Below are 19,733 nucleotides of genomic sequence, written 5' to 3'. Positions count from 1 at the left end.
TCCATCTTCTCTCTTCTGAAGGAGGTAGAAGATTTCAAGTAAGGATAATGTCAGTGGGCTGACTTCTGTTGAAAACAAAATCCTCCCAAAATGGTTTTGTACTTCACAAATATATTTTAAAACTGTTTGTAATGAAACCTACAGTGTATCTCTTTGAAGCTAGCCCCTAAAACCTGTCCCGGGTTTTACCTGGAGGCCTCTTTATTTTGCTGTACCAAGGAAATCATTCCTGTTTCTTGCAGTTAATTTCTAAGACTGTCTTTAGGAAATAGTGCCTTTACTCATCTCAAGCTACAAGCTCTTTAGTTCTTTCTGATGATGTCATCATGTCATAATGTGCATTTTTGGATCTTTCATCTTTGACATTCATGAGGGAAAATATTACCAGTGGTAGCTTTCAGCCCTAGACTTGTAGTGTCTTTTTGTGGCCCCTGCCTGCTGTTGCTTTTTCAACAAGCAGAGCAAATAAACCTGAAAATACCTTATTCAGAGACTAAAAATAAAGTGTGCTAAAATCATAAAAGCAATAGCAAAGGCATGTATAGATTTGTTTTAAGGAGATGTCAGAGTAAAGAGACCCATTATCTAGCTCATAGAATATACTAATAGAGAACCCAGGCCACAGAATAATTGAAGGGCAGTTACATCATGGCTGGGGATCCACTGTGATTAAAAGATACATAAAGATATTTATGTTATCTTGCATTAGTTTGATCTCAAATGATTTTGTAATATTCACTCTGCTCAGAGACTGCATAGCCTTTAAACAAAGTCTCTTAATGATTTTATTATTATTTTGATATTTTCTAATAGTGAGTTATATATAACTATATTTTTATTAAGTTACTGTCCTATAATTATTAAATACTACATATTTATTACGCAAACCTTTTCTTAAAGGGCCAGATAGTAAATATTACAGGCTTTGGGCATGAAGAGACCAAAATCAAGGCTATTTTGTTGATACTTGTGTTAGCATTTTAAGATGTAAGCACCTTTCTTAGCTTGTGGGCTGTGATTTGCCAACCTCTGGTTTTTATGGTCACCTGGTAAGTCTTGCCTGGTAGCTTTTTTTCCACACATACTTACTTCAGTAGTTAGGAATCATCTGGTATTTGCCTGATATTAGGAGTATAAATGTGAATGTTAAGATGGTTCTTTTCCTAAAAGATCTCAGAGTCTTAGAAGAAAGAAAAGTATATAAATATGCTTATTACAAGTGTTTATTACAGTGTAACATGATGAATGCCATCATTGATGTGCAGAGCGGGTATTGAGGTGGGCACCTCATAGAAGGTAACCTTGTGAGGAGCCTCCAAGGTTCACCAGGCGGCAGACGGAGGGCAGTGTATTCCAGGAAGGGAGATAATATGACTACAAAGAACTTCTATAGAAATCCCAAGGAAAAGCACAATTGAATTTTATAATTATTATCCAATAATTACAGAGCTAAACGGCATACCATTTAAAGCATTTAATTTCTGCTTCTGAATGCAAGTTATTTTTCTTTAATAGGTAATGGTCACCAAATAAGTTAGATCTCAAATATGTAGATGTAGACACATAAATTATGAGGTATAGTGAACTAGGATTCTTGAGGACTCTATTCCATACCCAAGTTTGTTACTAACTGTAATTTTGAGCAAAATATTTGGCTACTTAATCATCTTTAACATGACAGAGTTGAAGAATATGATTTCTGAGGCTCCTTTTAGCTCTAGGTATAATTAGAATGCATATTGATGGATACTTTTTTCCTCTGTGGAAACCTAATTTGATGTGTCAATTTTCTTTTATGGCTTTTGAGTTCAGTGTCATGCTTAAAGGGCTTTCCACATTGCAAGATTTTAAATAAATTTATGTCTAAAGTTCAAAAAGAAGCTAATTTGATTTGTCTGAATTTATCCAAATTCTAAACTCTCACTTATTAAAATTCTATCAACCCTAAAGCCCCTGAACTCTAATACTACATAATAATGTACTATGTGGGGAAAAAAAAAAAAAAGAATAAGGATTTGTGAGATGACCCTGTAGTTACTATAGAGTCCCCGAATGCCTTGTAACTGGAGAGGTAGTATTGCACAAGCTCTCAAAGCAGACTGGCTGCATTCAAATCCTGATTCTGCCACATGGTAGCTATGTGACTTTGGGCAAGTTCCTTAGTCTCTCTGTATCTCAGTTTTCTCAGTTGCAAAATGAGAATAATATAGGACCTGTTCACAGGGTCATTATGAGGATTAAATCCATTAATAGTTATAAAGGCCTTGGAACTGTGATTGACAAAAATAAGTACTCAGAGTATGTCAGTTATTATTATAAGGATAATTATTATAAATAACCTATTGTAAAATGTAGTATTAAATTAAAATGATAGAAATGTTTTAAAATAAATGTTAATGCCATAGGAAATTCCTCAGATACACTGCTGAACAAAAACACAGATAAAAAAACTGTATATGCTATGCCTAAAATTCCCACAGTTACATATGAACAGAAAATATACTGGCAGGAATCACATAGAAATGTTAGTATGTTTGGTAGCTAGTCTGCAAAGATAGCTCCCTAATGAATCATGTCTCCCAGAATTCACACCTTTCTGTTTTCTTCTCCTTGAAAATGACCTGGACCTCTGTCACCAGTAAAATTTAGTGGAAGTGCTTCTGTAAAACTCCTGAGCCGAGGTCATAAGGAGCCTTGCAGCTTTTGCTTGTCTTAAAACACTTGCTCTGGGGGAAACTCACCACCATTTAAGAAGTCCAAGTACCCTGAGACCCAAATGCAGTGACAAAGTTCAAGCTAGCCAAGTAGAGAGATGTTTGTTTCACCACCTCTCACCGTTCCAGCCAGCCCAGCCCAGGCCAGGTGCCAGACAGTGAGTGAAGAAACCCTTAGTTGATTCCATAACCAGTGACATCCAACGGGCACGACTCCAAGTGAGAAATGCCTAGCTGAGCTCAATAATACACTGTTATTTTAAACCACCATGTTTGAGGTGGTTAGTTGTGCAGCAGTAAAAAACCCAATACAATGAATTTTATATAGCAAAAGTGTATCATATAAAAAAAGCAATAATTAAATCCCCTTAAATAGTTCTTTTTTCTGTATAGGTTCAATATTAAGAGTTTATTATGTTTTTTGTATGTTTTTATATTGTATATTTGGTTATTCTTAATTAACCTATAAGTTAATTTAGCTAGAACAGCCATTTGTTAGCCATCCTAAATAAGTATAAATGTATTGGACTTCGAATATTTACATGTGAAAAATAGAGAGTCCAGTGAAAAATAGAGAGTCCAGGGAGTATTTTATTCCTGGACAAATTGTGTACAAATTCTATACTACCTATTATAAAGAATTTCCTTTTTCTAAGACATGTTTATAAGACTTTTCTCCACCATAACAAAGGGAGGGATATTGGAATGCTTGCTTTGTTGTACTGTGTAAATCTAGGAGAATCTAAGTCTGTGGTTCTTCACATCTCTACCCTCAGGAATCTAAAGCTAGAAAGCCTGCACCTCCTCTCATTCCCCAACACACATAACACACTGATGAACAAAATGCTCCAAAGAGTATTGGGGTTTCATTCACCCACTGAGGCCCATGTATGGATTTTAGGATAAAAACCCAGGCTTAGGTCATTATTACTCCTCAAGCAATGTTGCAGAATATTACACATACTATCCTATATATTTATGTTTGTTATATCAAAGAAATTATTTCATCATTCTAATACTATTTTACCAATTCTATTTCAAATTTTATATTAAAAAGTTAATATAACTGTCAAAACAATTGTCTGAGTTAAAATCTCACTGATTTGAAACGTTAGTATGTTCTTTTTTTCCTTTTTCTTTTGTTACCATGAGTGACTAACCAGGTGATGTTTTATGAAAACATAGAAGATACAACTGATGTGATACATATATAGGTGAAAAAGTATAGTGAAAAGCAGAGTAATGCCTCATTAAAATAGCTGCTTAACTGTTCTGTCTGTGCAAGGTATAGATGTGGCACAGACCTGAGAGGCCAGAGAGGGCTTTCCTATTTATATAATACACTATCTGGACATTGAACAAGTAATCCTCTGTGATTATAATCTTTATGTGTGTTCTGAAATGGATTGCTTCTAAGTGAAATATAGCTCTGCATACTTTTGGCTTTATTAGTAAGAAAAGACATTTCTGAAGACACTGAACATATTTGAACTAAATTAATTAAGGAAACAGTGCACCCTTGTGATAAAATGAGATTATTAAAATGCATATTTCTATGAAGACCAATCTAGTTTTTTAAGAAAGATCCAAAAGTTTTTAAGTTGAGATGTATTGGCTGGCAGGGAGACAGGGGAACAAACATTCCAGCATATTCATTTTTTTACTGCTGTAATCACTCTGTATTTCAGCAGTTGATTATTATTTTCAGTTTCTAAGTGTTTCATATTTGAACTAGGTGAGGAGTAATAAGTATGTAGAATTTGCTTTAAATACTTGTTAATTTTGGTTTTCTTTAAACTGTTTAAAACATTTATGCTGACATAAGCTCTTTGTGTGTTTATATTTTGCAAATTTATATGCGATAGAAACCTTTGAGTTATTTTTTGGAAGTGAAGAAAAACAATTTAAAGCCTGTTTACTTTTATTTCAGCTGTTTCTAAAAGGATTTGTAAATATTTTATCTTGAATTGCATAGAGATGATAATTAAAATTGTGACTTCATTCCAAAGCATCTTGGTTAGGTTATCTATCGCTCCATAAGATACCACTACACACAACTCAGTAGCTTAAAACTTTAATTTATTATGTCACTTGTGTTTCTGGGCTTAGTTGGGTTCTTCTCATATGGGGTCTCTCCTGTGGTTGTAGTCAGGTGTCAGCTGGGACAGCAGTCATCTGAAGGCATGACTGGGCTAGATATCCAAGGGGGCTCACTATATGTCTTGCAGTTGAAGCTTTTAGCTCAGCACTCAGCTGGGGCTGGCAGTTGGACTACCTACAACACAAATTCTTCATCTAACCTATTCCTCACAGCAACTCAGGTAGTCTCAGACTGGTGGCACATCTTCCATGGCACATGACTTTCTAGAAATTTTACCTCACTCTGTCACCTTGTCGACCAGATGTTATTATATGTGATTCTGTCATCAGATGCATCTGCTGACCCTCCCAGCTGTCAGTGTCCTTATTAAAGGATTTGTTATATTTTGGATAACATCAGGCAGACATTCAAAAACCTCTCTCCACATTTACATTGTCTGTCCAGTAACCATGTCAGAAAGAGAAAACTAGGTTCTTTTAGAATGACTCATTCGATTTCATAGGAGAAAACCTAGGTTGTAAACTGATGCCAACAGGGAAGTTGACTAGGCCAAGTGTAGTCGATATGGTATGTGGGATTGTGGGTAAACTACTAGACTACATATGTAATGTTGTCCAAGGACATTAACATCCAAAAATTTTAAAATACCATGGACCCCAAATCATATTTATAGACTGTATTCAGCCCAGAGTCTGGCAGTTTGATGGCTTTGGAGAGATAAAGGAGTTTCTTTGGCTTGTCTATACTTATTTAAACTGTTCGAATAATTTTGCTTTCAAAGAATTTTATACTATACATTTTTTCCAGGAATCCTCCATTCATAGTTATGAAATCCATCATTCTGTATTCACAATCTAGAATACCATGCTTAATTGGTATAGAGTAAGAGTAAACATTTTAAAGATCATCAACCACAGTGACATTTAATATAACTGGTAGCAGTTAATATTTGTTGATTACCTATTCAGTATAAGGCTATATGTTAGTTAAGCTTATGATTTCCAGTGAAGCAGGCAAAATACACAGATAATAATAGTAAGAATTCTAGTTTGTATATTTTAGGGCAACAATTCTTAGTCCTAGTAGCACATTAGGATTACCTTGGAAGCTTTAAAAAAAATACCAGTGTTGTGGCCCTACTCCAGACCAGTGAAATCAGAATTTTTGGAATAGGGCAGGGATGTGTAAGTTAAATTACAGAGATGGAAATCAGATATTATTAAAATGTAAATTTTATAAATTATCTTTTTCTCATATGTTCCATACTTCATTTTCCAGTTTTTATTTAAGAGACTTTCCAACCATTATATTTAGCATATAGATTTTCACTTTACACAATCTAAATATTCTAGATTTCTTTATTTAGTTATAAAATATTAGATATAGGAGGAAGATCCAAGATGGCCGGTTAGGTGCAGCTCAGGACTGCAGCTCCGAGTGAAAGCACAGAGGGTGAGTGGACGCCGCATTTCCATACGGATTTTTATTGCCCACAGACCAGGAGATCCCCAGGCGGAGGAGCCCCACGGGTCACCAGGGCGGCTGTTTTGGCCGGCGCGGCTGTTTTGCCTGCACCCCGGCGCAGCAGTTCTCAGTGAGAGTAAACAGGACTGTGTCCCCACTTAGCCAGCAAGGAGAGCTGAAACAGGGAGCCAGGCCAGGAGATTCCCAGGCAAAAAAGTGCCACAAATCTCAGAGCCGCAGTTTCAGCCGGTGCAGTGAGTCACTGCACCGGAAATCACACAGATCCCGGCACCTATTCAACAGGTGACCAGGACACCTGGGAGAGAGATGACCATTCAACTAAAAAACAAAAGGCTCTGAGGCAGGGAGCCAGGTGATCAGGGCCAGCTAATCCCACCCCCACAAAAACAAAAACAAAAACAAAAAAACAGCAAGTGGAAACGCTCTAGGTTGAGAGTTTCACAGCAAGCATAGCTGAACCCGGGACGGTCCAGCTCTGTGGGGGAGGGGCGTCCACCATTATGGAGGAAGTCCACCATTCCTGAGGCAGCCTGCCATTGCCAAAGCAACCCACCATTACAGAAAGAGTCCGTCAGAGGCGGGCCACCAATGCCGAGGCAGTTTTAACTACACCCATATAAACAGGACTGCAGGGAAGTTCACAGGGCAGCTGGGCGGAGCCCACAGCAGCTCAGCGAAGCCTCTGCAGGCTGAGAGTGACTAGGCTGCCTCCTTGTGGGCAGGGCATCCCTGAGGAAAAAAAAAGGCAGCAGCACAGTGGAAACTTATAAAGCCCTAACTCCCTGAGACAGAACACCTGGGGAAAAAAAGGGGTTTATGAGTTCTGCTGCTGCAGACTTAAACTTACCTGCCCAGCAGCTCTGAATGAACAACAGGGATCACAGCTCAGCACTTGAGCTAATATAAAGGACAGACTGTTTCCTCAAGCACCTCCCTGACACCTGTATATCCAAAGAGTCACCTCATAAAGGAGAGCTCAGACTGACATTTGGCAAGTATCCTTCTGGGACAAAGCAGAAGAAGAAACTGGTAGCAACCTTTACTGTTCGGCAGCTGCTGCAAGTGATCCCCAGGCAAGCAGGGCCTGGAGTGGACCTCAGCAGTCCTACAGCAGAGAGGCCAGACAGTTAAAAGGAAAACTAAGAAATGGAAATAACTTCATCATCAACAAACAGGACGTCCACTCAGAAACCCAATCAGAAAGTCAACAACTACAAAGTGGACAGGTGGATAAATCCACAAAGATGGGAAGAAACCAGTGCAAAAACGATGAAAACACCCGAAACCAGAACACCTCTCCTCCTACAAGGGATCACAACGCCTCACCAGCAAGAGAACAAGACTGGATGGAGAATGAGTGTGAGGAAATTACAGAATCAGCCTTCAGAAAGTGGGTAATAAGCAACTTCTGTGAGCTAAAAGAACATGTTCTAACACAATACAAAGAAACTAAGAACCTTCAAAAAAGATTCGACAAAATGCTAATGAGAATGGACAACTTAGAGAGGAATATAAGTGAACTGATGGAGCTGAAAAACACAACACGAGAACTTCACAAAGCATGCACAAGTTTCAACTGCCAAATTGATCAAGCAGAAGAAAGGGTATCAGAGGTCGAAGATCAACTTAATGAAATAAAATCAGAAGGCAAGATTAGAGAAAAAAGGGTAAAAAGGAATGAACAAAGTCAACAAGAAATATGGGACTATGTGAAAAGACCTAATCTATGTTTGATAGGTGTACCTGAATGTGACGAAGAGAATGAATCCAAGCTGGAAAATACTCTTCAGGATATTATCCAGGAAAACTTCCCCAACCTAGCAAGGCAGGCCAATATTCAAGTCCAGGAAATACAGAGAACACCACAAAGATATTCCTCAAGAAGAGCAACCCCAAGGCACATAATCATCAGATTCACCAGGGTTGAAATGAAGGAGAAAACGCTAAGGGCAGCCAGAGAGAAAGGTCGGGTTACCCACAAAGGGAAGCCCATCAGACTCACAGAAGATCTCTCAGCAGAAACCCTACAAGCCAGAAGAGAGTGGGGGCCGATATTCAACATCCTTAAAGAAAAGAACTTTCAACCCAGAATTTCATATCCAGCCAAACTAAGCTTCATAAGTGAAGGAAAAATAAAATCCTTTGTGAACAAGCAAGTACTCAGAGATTTCATCACCACCAGACCTGCTTTACAAGAGCTCCTGAAAGAGGCACTACACATAGAAAAGAACAACCAGTACCAGCCACTCCAAAAACATACCAAATGGTAAACAGCATCAACACAATGAAGAATCTGCATCAACCAATGGGCAAAACAGCCGGCTAGCTACACATAACAATTTTAACCCTAAACATAAATGGACTAAATGCCCCAATCAAAAGACACAGACTGGCAAATTGGATAAAAAGCCAAAACCCATCAGTGTGCTGTATCCAGGAAACCCATCTCACATGAAAGGATACACAAAGGCTCAAAATAAAGGGATGGAGGAAGATTTACCAAGCAAATGGAGAGCAAAAAAAAGCAGGAGTTGCAATTCTCATCTCTGATAAAATAGACTTTAAAGCAACAAAGATCAAAAGAGACAAAGAAGGACATTACATAATGGTAAAAGGATCAATGCAACAAGAAGAGCTAACGATCCTAAATATATATGCACCTAATACAGGAGCACCCAGATACATAAGGCAAGTTCTTAATGACTTACAAAGAGACTTAGACTCCCACACATTAATAGTGGGAGACTTCAACACACCATTGTCAATATTAGACAGATCAACGAGACAGAAAATTAACAAGGATATCCAGGACTTGAACTCAGACCTGGACCAAGCAAACCTAATAGACATTTACAGAACTCTCCACCCCAAATCCACTCAATATACATTCTTCTCAGCACCACATCACCCCTACTCTAAAATTGACCACATAATTGGAAGTAAATCATTCCTCAGCAAGTGCAAAAGAACAGAAACCATAACAAACAGTCTCTCAGACCACAGTGCAATCAAGTTAGAACTCAGAACTCAGAAACCAACCCAGAACCACACAGCTTCATGGAAACTGAACAACTTTCTCTTGAATGTTGACTGGATAAACAATGAAATGAAGGCAGAAATAAAGATGTTCTTTAAAACCAACGAGAATGAAGACACCACATACCAGACTCTCTGGGACACATTTAAAGCAGTCTCCAGAGGAAAATATATAGCATAAGTGCCCACATGAGAAGCAAGGAGACATCTAAAATTGACACCCTATTGTCAAAATTAAAAGAGCTAGAGAAGCAAGATCAAAAAAACTCAAAACCTAGCAGAAGACAAGAAATAACTAAGATCAGAGCAGAACTGAGGGAGATAGAGACACGAAAAACCCTTCAAAAAATCAATAAATCCAGGAGCCGGTTTTTTGAAAAGACCAACAAAATAGACAGACCACTAGCCAGATTAATAAAAAAGAAAAGAGAGAATAACCAAATAGATGCAATAAGAAATGATAAAGGGGATATCACCACAGATTCCACAGAAATTCAAACCATCATCAGAGATTATTGCAAACAACTCTATGCACATAAACTAGAAAACCTGGAAGAAATGGATAAATTCCTGGACACTTGCCTCCTCCCAAACCTAAACCAGGAAGAAGTCGAAACCCTGAATAGACCAATAACAAGGTCTGAAGTTGAGGCAGCAATTAAGAGCCTACCACCCAAAAAAAGCCCAGGTCCAGATGGGTTCACAGCCGAATTCTACCAGACATACAAAGAGGAACTGGTACCATTCCTTCTGAAACTATTCCAAATAATCCAAAAGGAGGGAATCCTTCCCAAATCATTTTATGAGACCAACATCATCCTGATACCAAAACCCGGCAGAGACTCAACAAGAAAAGAAAACTACAGGCCAATATACATGATGAACATAGATGCAAAAATCTTCAATAAAATACTGGCAAACTGATTGCAACAGCACATCAAAAAGCTTATCCACCATGATCAAGTAGGATTCATCCCGGGGATGCAAGGCTGGTTCAACATATGCAAATCTATAAATGTAATTCACCACCTAAACAGAACCAAAGACAAAAACCACATGATTATCTCAATTGATGAAGAGAAGGCCTTCGACAAAATTCAACAGCCCTTTATGCTAAAAACCCTTAATAAACTAGGTATTGATGGAACGTATCTCGAAATACTAAAAACTATTTATGAAAAACCAACAGCCAATATCATACTGAATGGGCAAAAACTGGAAGCATTCCCTTTGAAATCTAGCACTAGACAAAGATACCCTCTCTCACCACTCCTATTCAATATAGTACTGGAAGTTCTAGTGAGAGCAATCAGGCAAGAAAAAGAAATAAAGGGTATTCAATTAGGAAAGGAGGAAGTCAAATTGTCTCTATTTGCAGACGACATGATTGTATATCTAGAAGACCCCATCATCTCAGCCCAAAATCTCCTGAAACTGATAAGCAACTTCAGCAAAGTCTCAGGATACAAAATCAATGTGCAAAAATCACAAGCATTCCTATACACCAACAACAGACTTAAAAAGAGCCAAATCAAGAACGAACTGCCATTCACAATTGCTACAAAGAGAATAAAATACCTAGGAATACAACTAACAAGGAACGTAAAGGACCTCTTCAAGGAGAACTACAAACCACTGCTCAACGAAATAAGAGAGGACACAAACAGACAGAGAAACATTCCATGTTCATGGTTAGGAAGAATCAATATCGTGAAAATGGCCATACTACCCAAAGTAATTTACAGAATCAACGCTGTCCCCATCAAGCTACCAATGATCTTCTTCACAGAACTGGAAAAAACCACCTTAAATTTCATATGGAACCAAAAGAGAGCCCGCATAGCCAAGTCAATTCTAAGCAAAAAGAACAAAGCGGGAGGCATCACACTACCAGACATCAAACTATACTACAAGGCTACAGTAATCAAAACAGCATGGTACTAGTACCAAAACAGAGATATAGACCAATGGAACAGAACAGAGGCCTCGGAGGCAACACAACATATCTACAACCATCCGCTCTTTGACAAACCTGACAAAAACAAGCAATGGGGAAAGGATTCCCTGTTTGATAAGTGGTGTTGGAAAAACTGGCTAGCCATATGCAGAAACCGGAAATTGGAACCCTTCCTGACACCTTCATTAAAATTAACTCCAGATGGATTAAAGACTTAAACATAAGACCTAACACCATAAAAACCCTAGAAGAAAACCTAGGCAAAACCGTTCAGGACATAGGCATAGGCAAGGACTTCATGACCAAAACACCAAAAGTATTGGCAACAAAAGCCAAAATAGACAAATGGGACCTAATCAAACTCCACAGCTTCTGCACGGCAAAAGAAACAGTCATTAGAGTGAATCGGCAACCAACAGAATGGGAAAAAATTTTTGCAGCTTACCCATCTGGCAAAGGGCTGATATCCAGAATTTACAATGAACTAAAACAGATTTACAAGAAAAAAACAAACAAGCCCATTCAAAAGTGGGCGAAGGATATGAACAGATACTTTACAAAAGAAGACATACATGAGGCCAACAAACATATGAAAAAATGCTCATCATCACTGGTCATTAGAGAAATGCAAATCAAAACTACATTCAGATACCATCTCACGCCAGTTAGAACGGCGATCATTAAAAACTCTGGAGACAACAGATGCTGGAGAGGATGTAGAGAAATAGGAACACTTTTACACTGTTGGTGGGAGTGTAAATTAGTTCAACCATTGTGGTAGACAGTGTGGCGATTCCTCAAGGACCTAGAAATAGAAATTCCATTTGACCCAGCAATCCCATTACAGGGTATATATCCAAAGGATTATAAATCGTTCTACTATAAGGACACATGCACACGAATGTTCATTGCAGCACAGTTTACAATAGCAAAGACCTGGAACCAACCCAAATGCCCATCGATGATAGACTGGACAGGGAAAATGTGGCACATATACACCATGGAATATTATGCAGACATCAAAAACGATGAGTTCGTGTCCTTTGTAGGGACATGGATGAACCTGGAAACCATCATTCTCAGCAAACTGACACAAGAACACAAAAGCAAACACCGCATGTTCTCACTCATAGATGGGTGTTGAACAATGAAATCACATGGACATAGGGAGGGGAGCACTACACACTGGGGTCTGTTGTGGGGAAATAGGGGAGGGACAGTGGGGGGTGGGGAGCTGGGGAGAGAGAGCATGGGGAGAAATGCCAGATATAGGTGAAGGGGAGGAAGGCAGCAAATCACACTGCCACATATGCACCTATGCAACAATCTTGCATGTTTTTCACATGTACCCCAAAACCTAAAATGCAATAAAAAAATAAAAATAAAAATAAAATTATAAGTGATAAAAAATATTAGATATAAACCATGTATCTATTTTGTTATATAAACAGCAAATCTCTTTTATTTTTTGCCACATATAAATAAACAAAATAAATTTATCTCTTTTATTCTTTAACAAATATTTCAGTGTCTCTTAGCAAAGAAAAAAGTTTTGCTTTTTTTTCTTCAGAAAATTCATTATATCATCTCTATAGCAAGTACATTTGAACAGTTCATAGCTAAACATTTTAGCTGTTCACTAGCATGCTCTTATATAACTTGTAAAGGTTGTAAATATTTAAATCACTTCTAAATTATATTCTGCAATGGAAACAACAACAGACCTTATTTGGAAGCTGACCATGGAGGTGTTAGCATCCAGGCATCTCTAGTCCCCTCAGACAGCAGCTTTGAAGATTCTGTCCAAAAATCATGCAAACAGTAGTGATACAGTTAACAAGAAAAAGCTTATTCAGTGATGATAGAAATAGTGATGTGGCACAATTGTCTGTGAAACTGAAAAAAGTATTTTTAATATTCAGGTTGTATTATATTTTTTTACCACGAGAGGTCCCTAAATCCTTTTTGGTGTATTCAGGCCATTTAATATGCACATCAGACAGTTGTAACACTTTGCTATTATTTCTATGACTCTATATTAACCAATTTTTTAACATTAGGAGAGCTAAACTTTTATTCTTTTGAATCAGATTTTTAAAAGAATTTCCCTTAAGTTTCGCCTGCACTTAGAAAATACCAGCATCAAAGGATATAAGAGTAGTGGAAAAACCAGGAAAATAAGTTACATAAAGTGGCAGTGAAATAGAATTCCTTTAGAGGTTAAGTGAAAACACAGACTTCTTTGTGAGTTAAGAACAAACAATACCATTCCTTTCCATCTTAAGTCTAAATTCCATTTTGTTCAATCGGTGTTAATTAGTATCATAATTAAACATGACTTTTTTCATAGGCTACCTTAATCGTACATGAATAATACCATTTTTGTCATTCCAGTTTGGCTGTATGGTACTAATCACACTCTTGCCTTGAATGTAAGGAGACATAAGTGTTCCTGTGTCTGCTCCTGCACTAATTTAGGTATTCATACATTGAATACTTGCTGCATGCCAAGCAGAAAGATGTATTTCTTGCCTTTCAAAGTTCATAGTTTCTTTGGGGATATATTTAATAGACAATTATAATTCATTGTAGTATGTTTAACATAACTCTTCCTTTGATTTAATACCTTATTTCAATAAAAAGATGTTTCTGTTTATATGTTTCCTATTCCTTTAATAATTTGCAGTTACAAGGGGACAAAAATATTTTCTCCATGACAGCCAGTGATCTTTTGTAGTAAAAGCAACTCATAATCTACCATTGGGTATGTATTTATACAGGGCTTGTCTTTTTTAGTTTGTTCATTTCAGTCTGGCTTATGAACAAAACAAGGACATCTCTGTTATAACTTCAGAGAATAATTTTATCTGATTAAATTGTTATATTTGCACTCTTTTGAATCAGACATTACTAATTGGGAGATACGAATGAAATTAACCTAGGTAAGAAATGTAAAATATAATATTTAAATGCATAGGCCTTATATTTTTATTCCTTTGGAAATGTTAACAGTAGCTTTTTAGTAGTAATTTATATTTTAATCACTAGATGGCACTAAGCACATATAGCTAAGAAAAATAACTTTTTCTCAAGTTTTCTGAAAACAAGTCTATAAGTGTTTTCAGCATTTCATACTATAAATTTTTTATGTAGTCCACAAAATTCTTCTTGCTACAAAAGCTTTGTTTTTGTAAGTGAAATAATCTCACATCTGATTCTCTTAGGTATAGTAAGTTCTGAGAGAGACATAGCCTCTGAAATTAACAGTCATCCACTAATCAAACTTTTCTATTCTTGGCTATTTAGATTTATTATTATCATCTGTTTCTTAAACTGTTCTTTTCTTAGTAGTACTTTCTCTTCCCTGGAAAAGAGAGAATGTATTTTAATTTTTTAAAGGGTTATTATATAGCTATAGCCTCTGGTATGTTAAAATGAGATCCTAGAGATTCACACACAGAAGTTCCTGTAGGGCAAAATATAAAAAAAGAAAAAACTTTTTGTCTTTGGTCTTTGAATATTATTCTCATATTGCAACATACTCTTTTATTATTTTTGGTCTGGTTATGATATTCGTGCAATATATTTTCTGAATCAAGATGCTTTAGGCTGCAAATAATAAATATCCTTAATGTTTAAGCTATTGTTAAATTGAGTTATAGTTCACAACCAGAAGTTGTCCAGAGGTTGAATGGTACTTCCAGTGGTGGTTAGGGTTAGTTCATTAGCTTAATTAGAAATCCAGTGGTGGCCAGGCACAGTGGCTCACACCTGTAATCAGCACTTTCAGAGGCCCAAGGTGGGAGGATCACTTGAGCCCAGGAGTTTAAGGCTGAAGTAAATCATGATCATGCTACACTGCACTCCCGTCCGGGCAACAGAATGAGACCCTGTCTCAAAAACAAAAACAAAAGCCGAAACCTAGTGATGTCATCAGGGGCCCAGGTTTGTTTCCTTTTATATGTCCACTTTGCCATCTCTGGTATATCAGACTTGTGCTTTGTGTTGAAGATAGCCACTGCAGTTCTACATAGAACTTATAATTATGGTAAAGTCCAGCAGTAGAAGAGGGGATATTTCCCCTTTTATAGGTTTTTTTGTCAGTGGTATATATTACTTCAGGGTTCTGCAGCAAAGTTCTCCTCAGGTGTCATTTGCCATGCCTGGGTCCCCAGCACTTCCTAAACAATTCAATGGCATGGGGGAGGGAATTACTGTGATATGTGTAGACTGATAAGAGACCCATGCCCTTCTTAGCATCACAGACCCCCTCAGATGAAGATGAAACCTGAAACAGTATCAGAGCACTCTCCAGCAAAGAAGAGGGAGAGTGGATGTGGGGAGGCACACCACAATTTTGCTACCATTTTTGTTTTTATTTGTTCGTTTTGGTTTCACTTAAAGGTTTTCTTCCTGGTATCCTGATGTTCTTGAAATATAACTTTCATTTCAAGTATTTCAAGTGTATCACACTGGACAGAGTCACAGATGTCTCTCCTATCTAGCTATTGCAGACTCTTATCATTCAGTACAAGCTGTTTAACCTATTTGTTTTTTGGGGGGTGGGGGGCTATGCATGTGTCCTTTTCCTAACAATTAGAGAAAATAAAAACTTGAATTCTTTTTATCAGCTTATTAGTTCTAACATGCTCTGAGAACAGTATTTCTAAAATGTGTTATGAATCTAGTAGCATTTCAACTAAATCTGCAGTTGCCTGCTAAGTACCCACAACTTTAAAGACCCTGGGTCAAGCACTATGGATAAGTCTGGCCAGGACATCTGGAGATACTGCCATCTGCCTCGGAGCTCAGCTGGACACCTTGGACACTCTCATGGGGCAAAGCTAGCAGTCCACCTTCAGTGCTGCGAGTCATTCAGTGTTTCCTGTCAACTACAGTGCCTTTTAGCCTGTTCTGGCCTATTTTGCACCAATCTTTTCATTTGATATCTTAGCACTTCTCAGAGGCTATAGAATGCCTCCTCTGCTATAGTTTGCATCTGAAATAACAAACTGTGACTCTGAGGAACTCATCTCCCTTCTTGGGTATTTATGCCAAACACGTATTCCTGGTGCATTATCTGAATATTTATTTGTTTCTTATCTGTATTCAGCAAGTATCTGCTGAATAATTGAAAGAATATTAGTAATCAATTGATATTTCAAATGCAAGGTTTTCTCTTACAGCATTTGAGAATGCTGATCATATTGTGTTTCTTCTGTTACCTGTTTTAACATTTTATCAGTTCCTGTCAAATAGCCAGCGAATATTATCAACTAACACTTTCTAACACTATTATGTTTTCAAGTAAAGAACTATTCTTAAAAATCAGGTAGTATTGGCATAATTGGTACGTTGGTCAAACCTTGTTCTTATCCTTGTAGTTTTACCTATATATTTGAAAGAGATTAACTTGTTGGAGAATACACTTAGTCAAAAAATGTTTAAAAAGAGAAACTTCATTGATATTTTTATTTTTCAGAAAACTGTGGAATATACTTCCCAGAAATAAAAAGAGATCCAGGCAGGTACTTACACAGTTGTCCTGAATCTGTGAAAAAATGGCTTCGACAGCTGAAGAATGCTGGGAAAATTCTTCTGTTAATTACCAGTTCTCACAGTGATTACTGTAGACTTCTCTGTGACTATATCCTTGGGTAAGTGATGAGTCAGTCGGTTTTCACTGTCTTATGAAATACAGACAGCAGATTAGACCAGAGCTTTTTTAAAAGTGTCAATCATGACCATATCATTATTTTAAATAATGCTGAGTGACAAGTTGATTTTTTTTTACCTCATATCGTCAATATCTGCTGACAGCAGCCCACCCAAATACCTTTTAGCAAAGCAATGTCACTGAGGACCAGTATGCTCATAGCTCACCGAATGTCCAGGTTTTAGGTTTTCTGGAAGGTGATAAACTGTGTATCTTTCAGTTTTCCATGAATTTGGATTCTCATCTTTGGATGATGATTTATTATAGATTATAATCTGAGTTATAGATTATACTCCTCCACAGATACCTAGAGTACAGCCACTATGTAGTCATTTCAGTGCAGAGCCATGTACGTTACTGTTTAACACAGCCAGGATGAGATTGAATTCATGAAAATGAATGCAGTATAATTGCATAGACTTTAAAATGAGACAGACTTGAGTTCAAGCCCTGCTCTGCAGTTTACTGTATTACCTGGGGCAGATTTTATAACCTCTTTAAGGCTCAATTTTGTCATCGTAAAAATGGTACAGTAATGCCTCATAGGTATGAGGAGATATTTAAATAGCATAACGCAGGTAGAGAATTAGACAGGAGTAGTTGATAGACTTCAGTGTGTAAATACTTATTCTTTTTTTTTTTTTTTTTCCTGGCAATACCAGGAAATGTCTATAGTCAAAGATCCTACAATGAGCTATTAGGTCTCCCCTAATGTTTCCTCAAATTCCAACAAATACTGAATTACCATGAGTATGTAACAAGTTTAAGCCTTAAAACCCACCTTCTCCAACTTTTTCAGCATCATGATTTCCATGTTTCTTAGCATGTATGGCTTTAGTTTGTTCTGTGATATACTTACAATCTGTGAGTAGAATTGCTACTTTCTAAATAATATATAGGCTGATACATAATACTGCATCCTTTGGGTAAATTAAGGCTAAAGTTCTGGATGTCTTGGAAGGTGCCTCTCATAGAGACATTTTCTATCCTAGTAGTAGGCCCATGCTTTAGAATAAATACTCAGGATTTTAATTCCTTTTTCTTTAGCATAGATAACCAAAGTCTTTCTTCATCTTAATTTGTATTTATTGCCCTTTTGATTTGTAAAAGTATTCTGGAATATTGGGTAAATATTGTTTCCCCCATTGTAATAGTGAGTTCTTCAGGAGAAAGGCTACCTTTTTTGCCATCAAAAATAATCCTTAATATAATATTAAGCACAGATTTTAAATCATTAATTATTGTCGTATAAAAATTACCACATTATAAGACTATACTGATTGCCAAATAAAGTATCTTCTTCACATTTGAAGTACTCTCTGAAAGATGACCATGACTTGCCATAATGCTGCTCTCTGTGGGACCCATATAACACAAAAAACTGTTAACTCTTCAAGCTAACAAATCTAGCCAATTTCAGGCCCCCAAATTTGAAGGTAGATCTTCCAAATATTTTCAGCAGTTAGAAACTATCAAGTTCACTACCAAAACCATCTTGGTACCTAGAGTCAATGTGCTGCTTTCTTTTTTTTTTTTTTTTCTTGATTATGTTTATACTTCTAAGAGTTGTCAGGAAGACTAGTACTCAACCACCTTCTATTTCCAGTGGAATGTTCACCTTAAAATGTATAAGAAAAATATAAAGTATGTAAACGTTAATCAAAAGAAAGGTAAAATAGATAAGCAAAGATCAAGTTGTGTTTTATATGGACCTTTTCTAATTCTTAAAATAAATTTATAAAACTTTGTGGCTTTTAGGAATGATTTTGCAGACCTTTTTGACATTGTAATTACAAATGCATTGAAGCCTGGTTTCTTCTCCCACTTACCAAATCAGAGACCTTTCCGGACACTTGGTAAGTTACTTTTGGTTTCTTTCTTCCCCCGTATACTGCTGGCTAACAACCTTGTGCAGAACACTGTGTTACATGCAATGCCATGTCTTCCTTCCTCCCATGGTGAAGAAAGAAGATAATAAACCTATGTTTGTATTAAATTTTACACTACCGCTTTATATCACAATTATTTCTTTGCATGTCAGTCTCTCCCTGACTTTAAAAATGAAGAGCATGAACTTTACTTTAGTTTTTAGGGCCTAAATAAATGCCTTGATAATTATTTGAAAGATGGATTAATTGTGATAAATCAGTTGAGTTATTTTCTAGAACAAAAGCACCTGCAGAACACAGGAGGATCGTAACATATGAAACATTCCACTCTCTGGAGAACAGGCAAGGCCTTCCTGAAAGAGTATTTAGAACTGTCATTCATATAGAAGACACTGATAGGGAGAGAGGTGGAATGAAAAGGGATTTACAGATGAAAAAGAATGATAATAAAGTGAGGTCCTCATAGTAGGTGCTCTTGAATAAATACATAAATGAATAAAAAGCAGAGCCTGATCAGTAATAGAGAAGTTATAGATTTTGCGGAAAGACAGTGAGCTTAGTTTTGGTATCGGTTTTGCCTTTTATTTCTATTTAAGTAGTTTCAAATAAGCTCAATGATATATTAACATTTGAGAACCATTCAGAAGTTCTCTTAGAAGATGGACGTCTAAAATAAATCCAGGATGGTCGGAAATTGAAATATTGTTAATGGTTGTAAATGCACATAAATGTATATAGGATTATTAACAAATAAAATTTATAGATCTACATAGAGACATAGCTGTATTTTAAAGAGAATGATAAAATTAACATGCATGCATATTATATGCATAAT

At 36.8% G+C, this 19,733-nt stretch overlaps 1 protein-coding gene across 2 annotated transcripts in view; it reads left to right on the top strand.

The window, feature by feature from the left end:
• Positions 1 to 19,733, top strand: part of NT5DC1 (5'-nucleotidase domain containing 1) — a 162,588-nt gene that overhangs the window by 119,497 nt on the left and 23,358 nt on the right. For both annotated transcript variants that reach the window (XM_012460409.2, XM_012460410.2), the window contains exons 7-8: positions 16,776 to 16,950; positions 18,768 to 18,865. In XM_012460409.2, the coding sequence (XP_012315832.1) occupies positions 16,776 to 16,950; positions 18,768 to 18,865 (273 nt within the window). The remainder of the gene's footprint in view (positions 1 to 16,775; positions 16,951 to 18,767; positions 18,866 to 19,733) is intronic.

The sequence above is a fragment of the Aotus nancymaae genome, unplaced genomic scaffold (assembly GCF_030222135.1).
Source record: "Aotus nancymaae isolate 86718 unplaced genomic scaffold, 86718_ANA_hifiasm-v0.15.2.pri h1tg000040l, whole genome shotgun sequence".
Lineage (NCBI taxonomy): Eukaryota > Metazoa > Chordata > Mammalia > Primates > Aotidae > Aotus > Aotus nancymaae.
The sequence above is the reverse complement of the archived record's forward strand: the minus strand, read 5'-3'. Positions and strand labels throughout refer to the sequence as shown.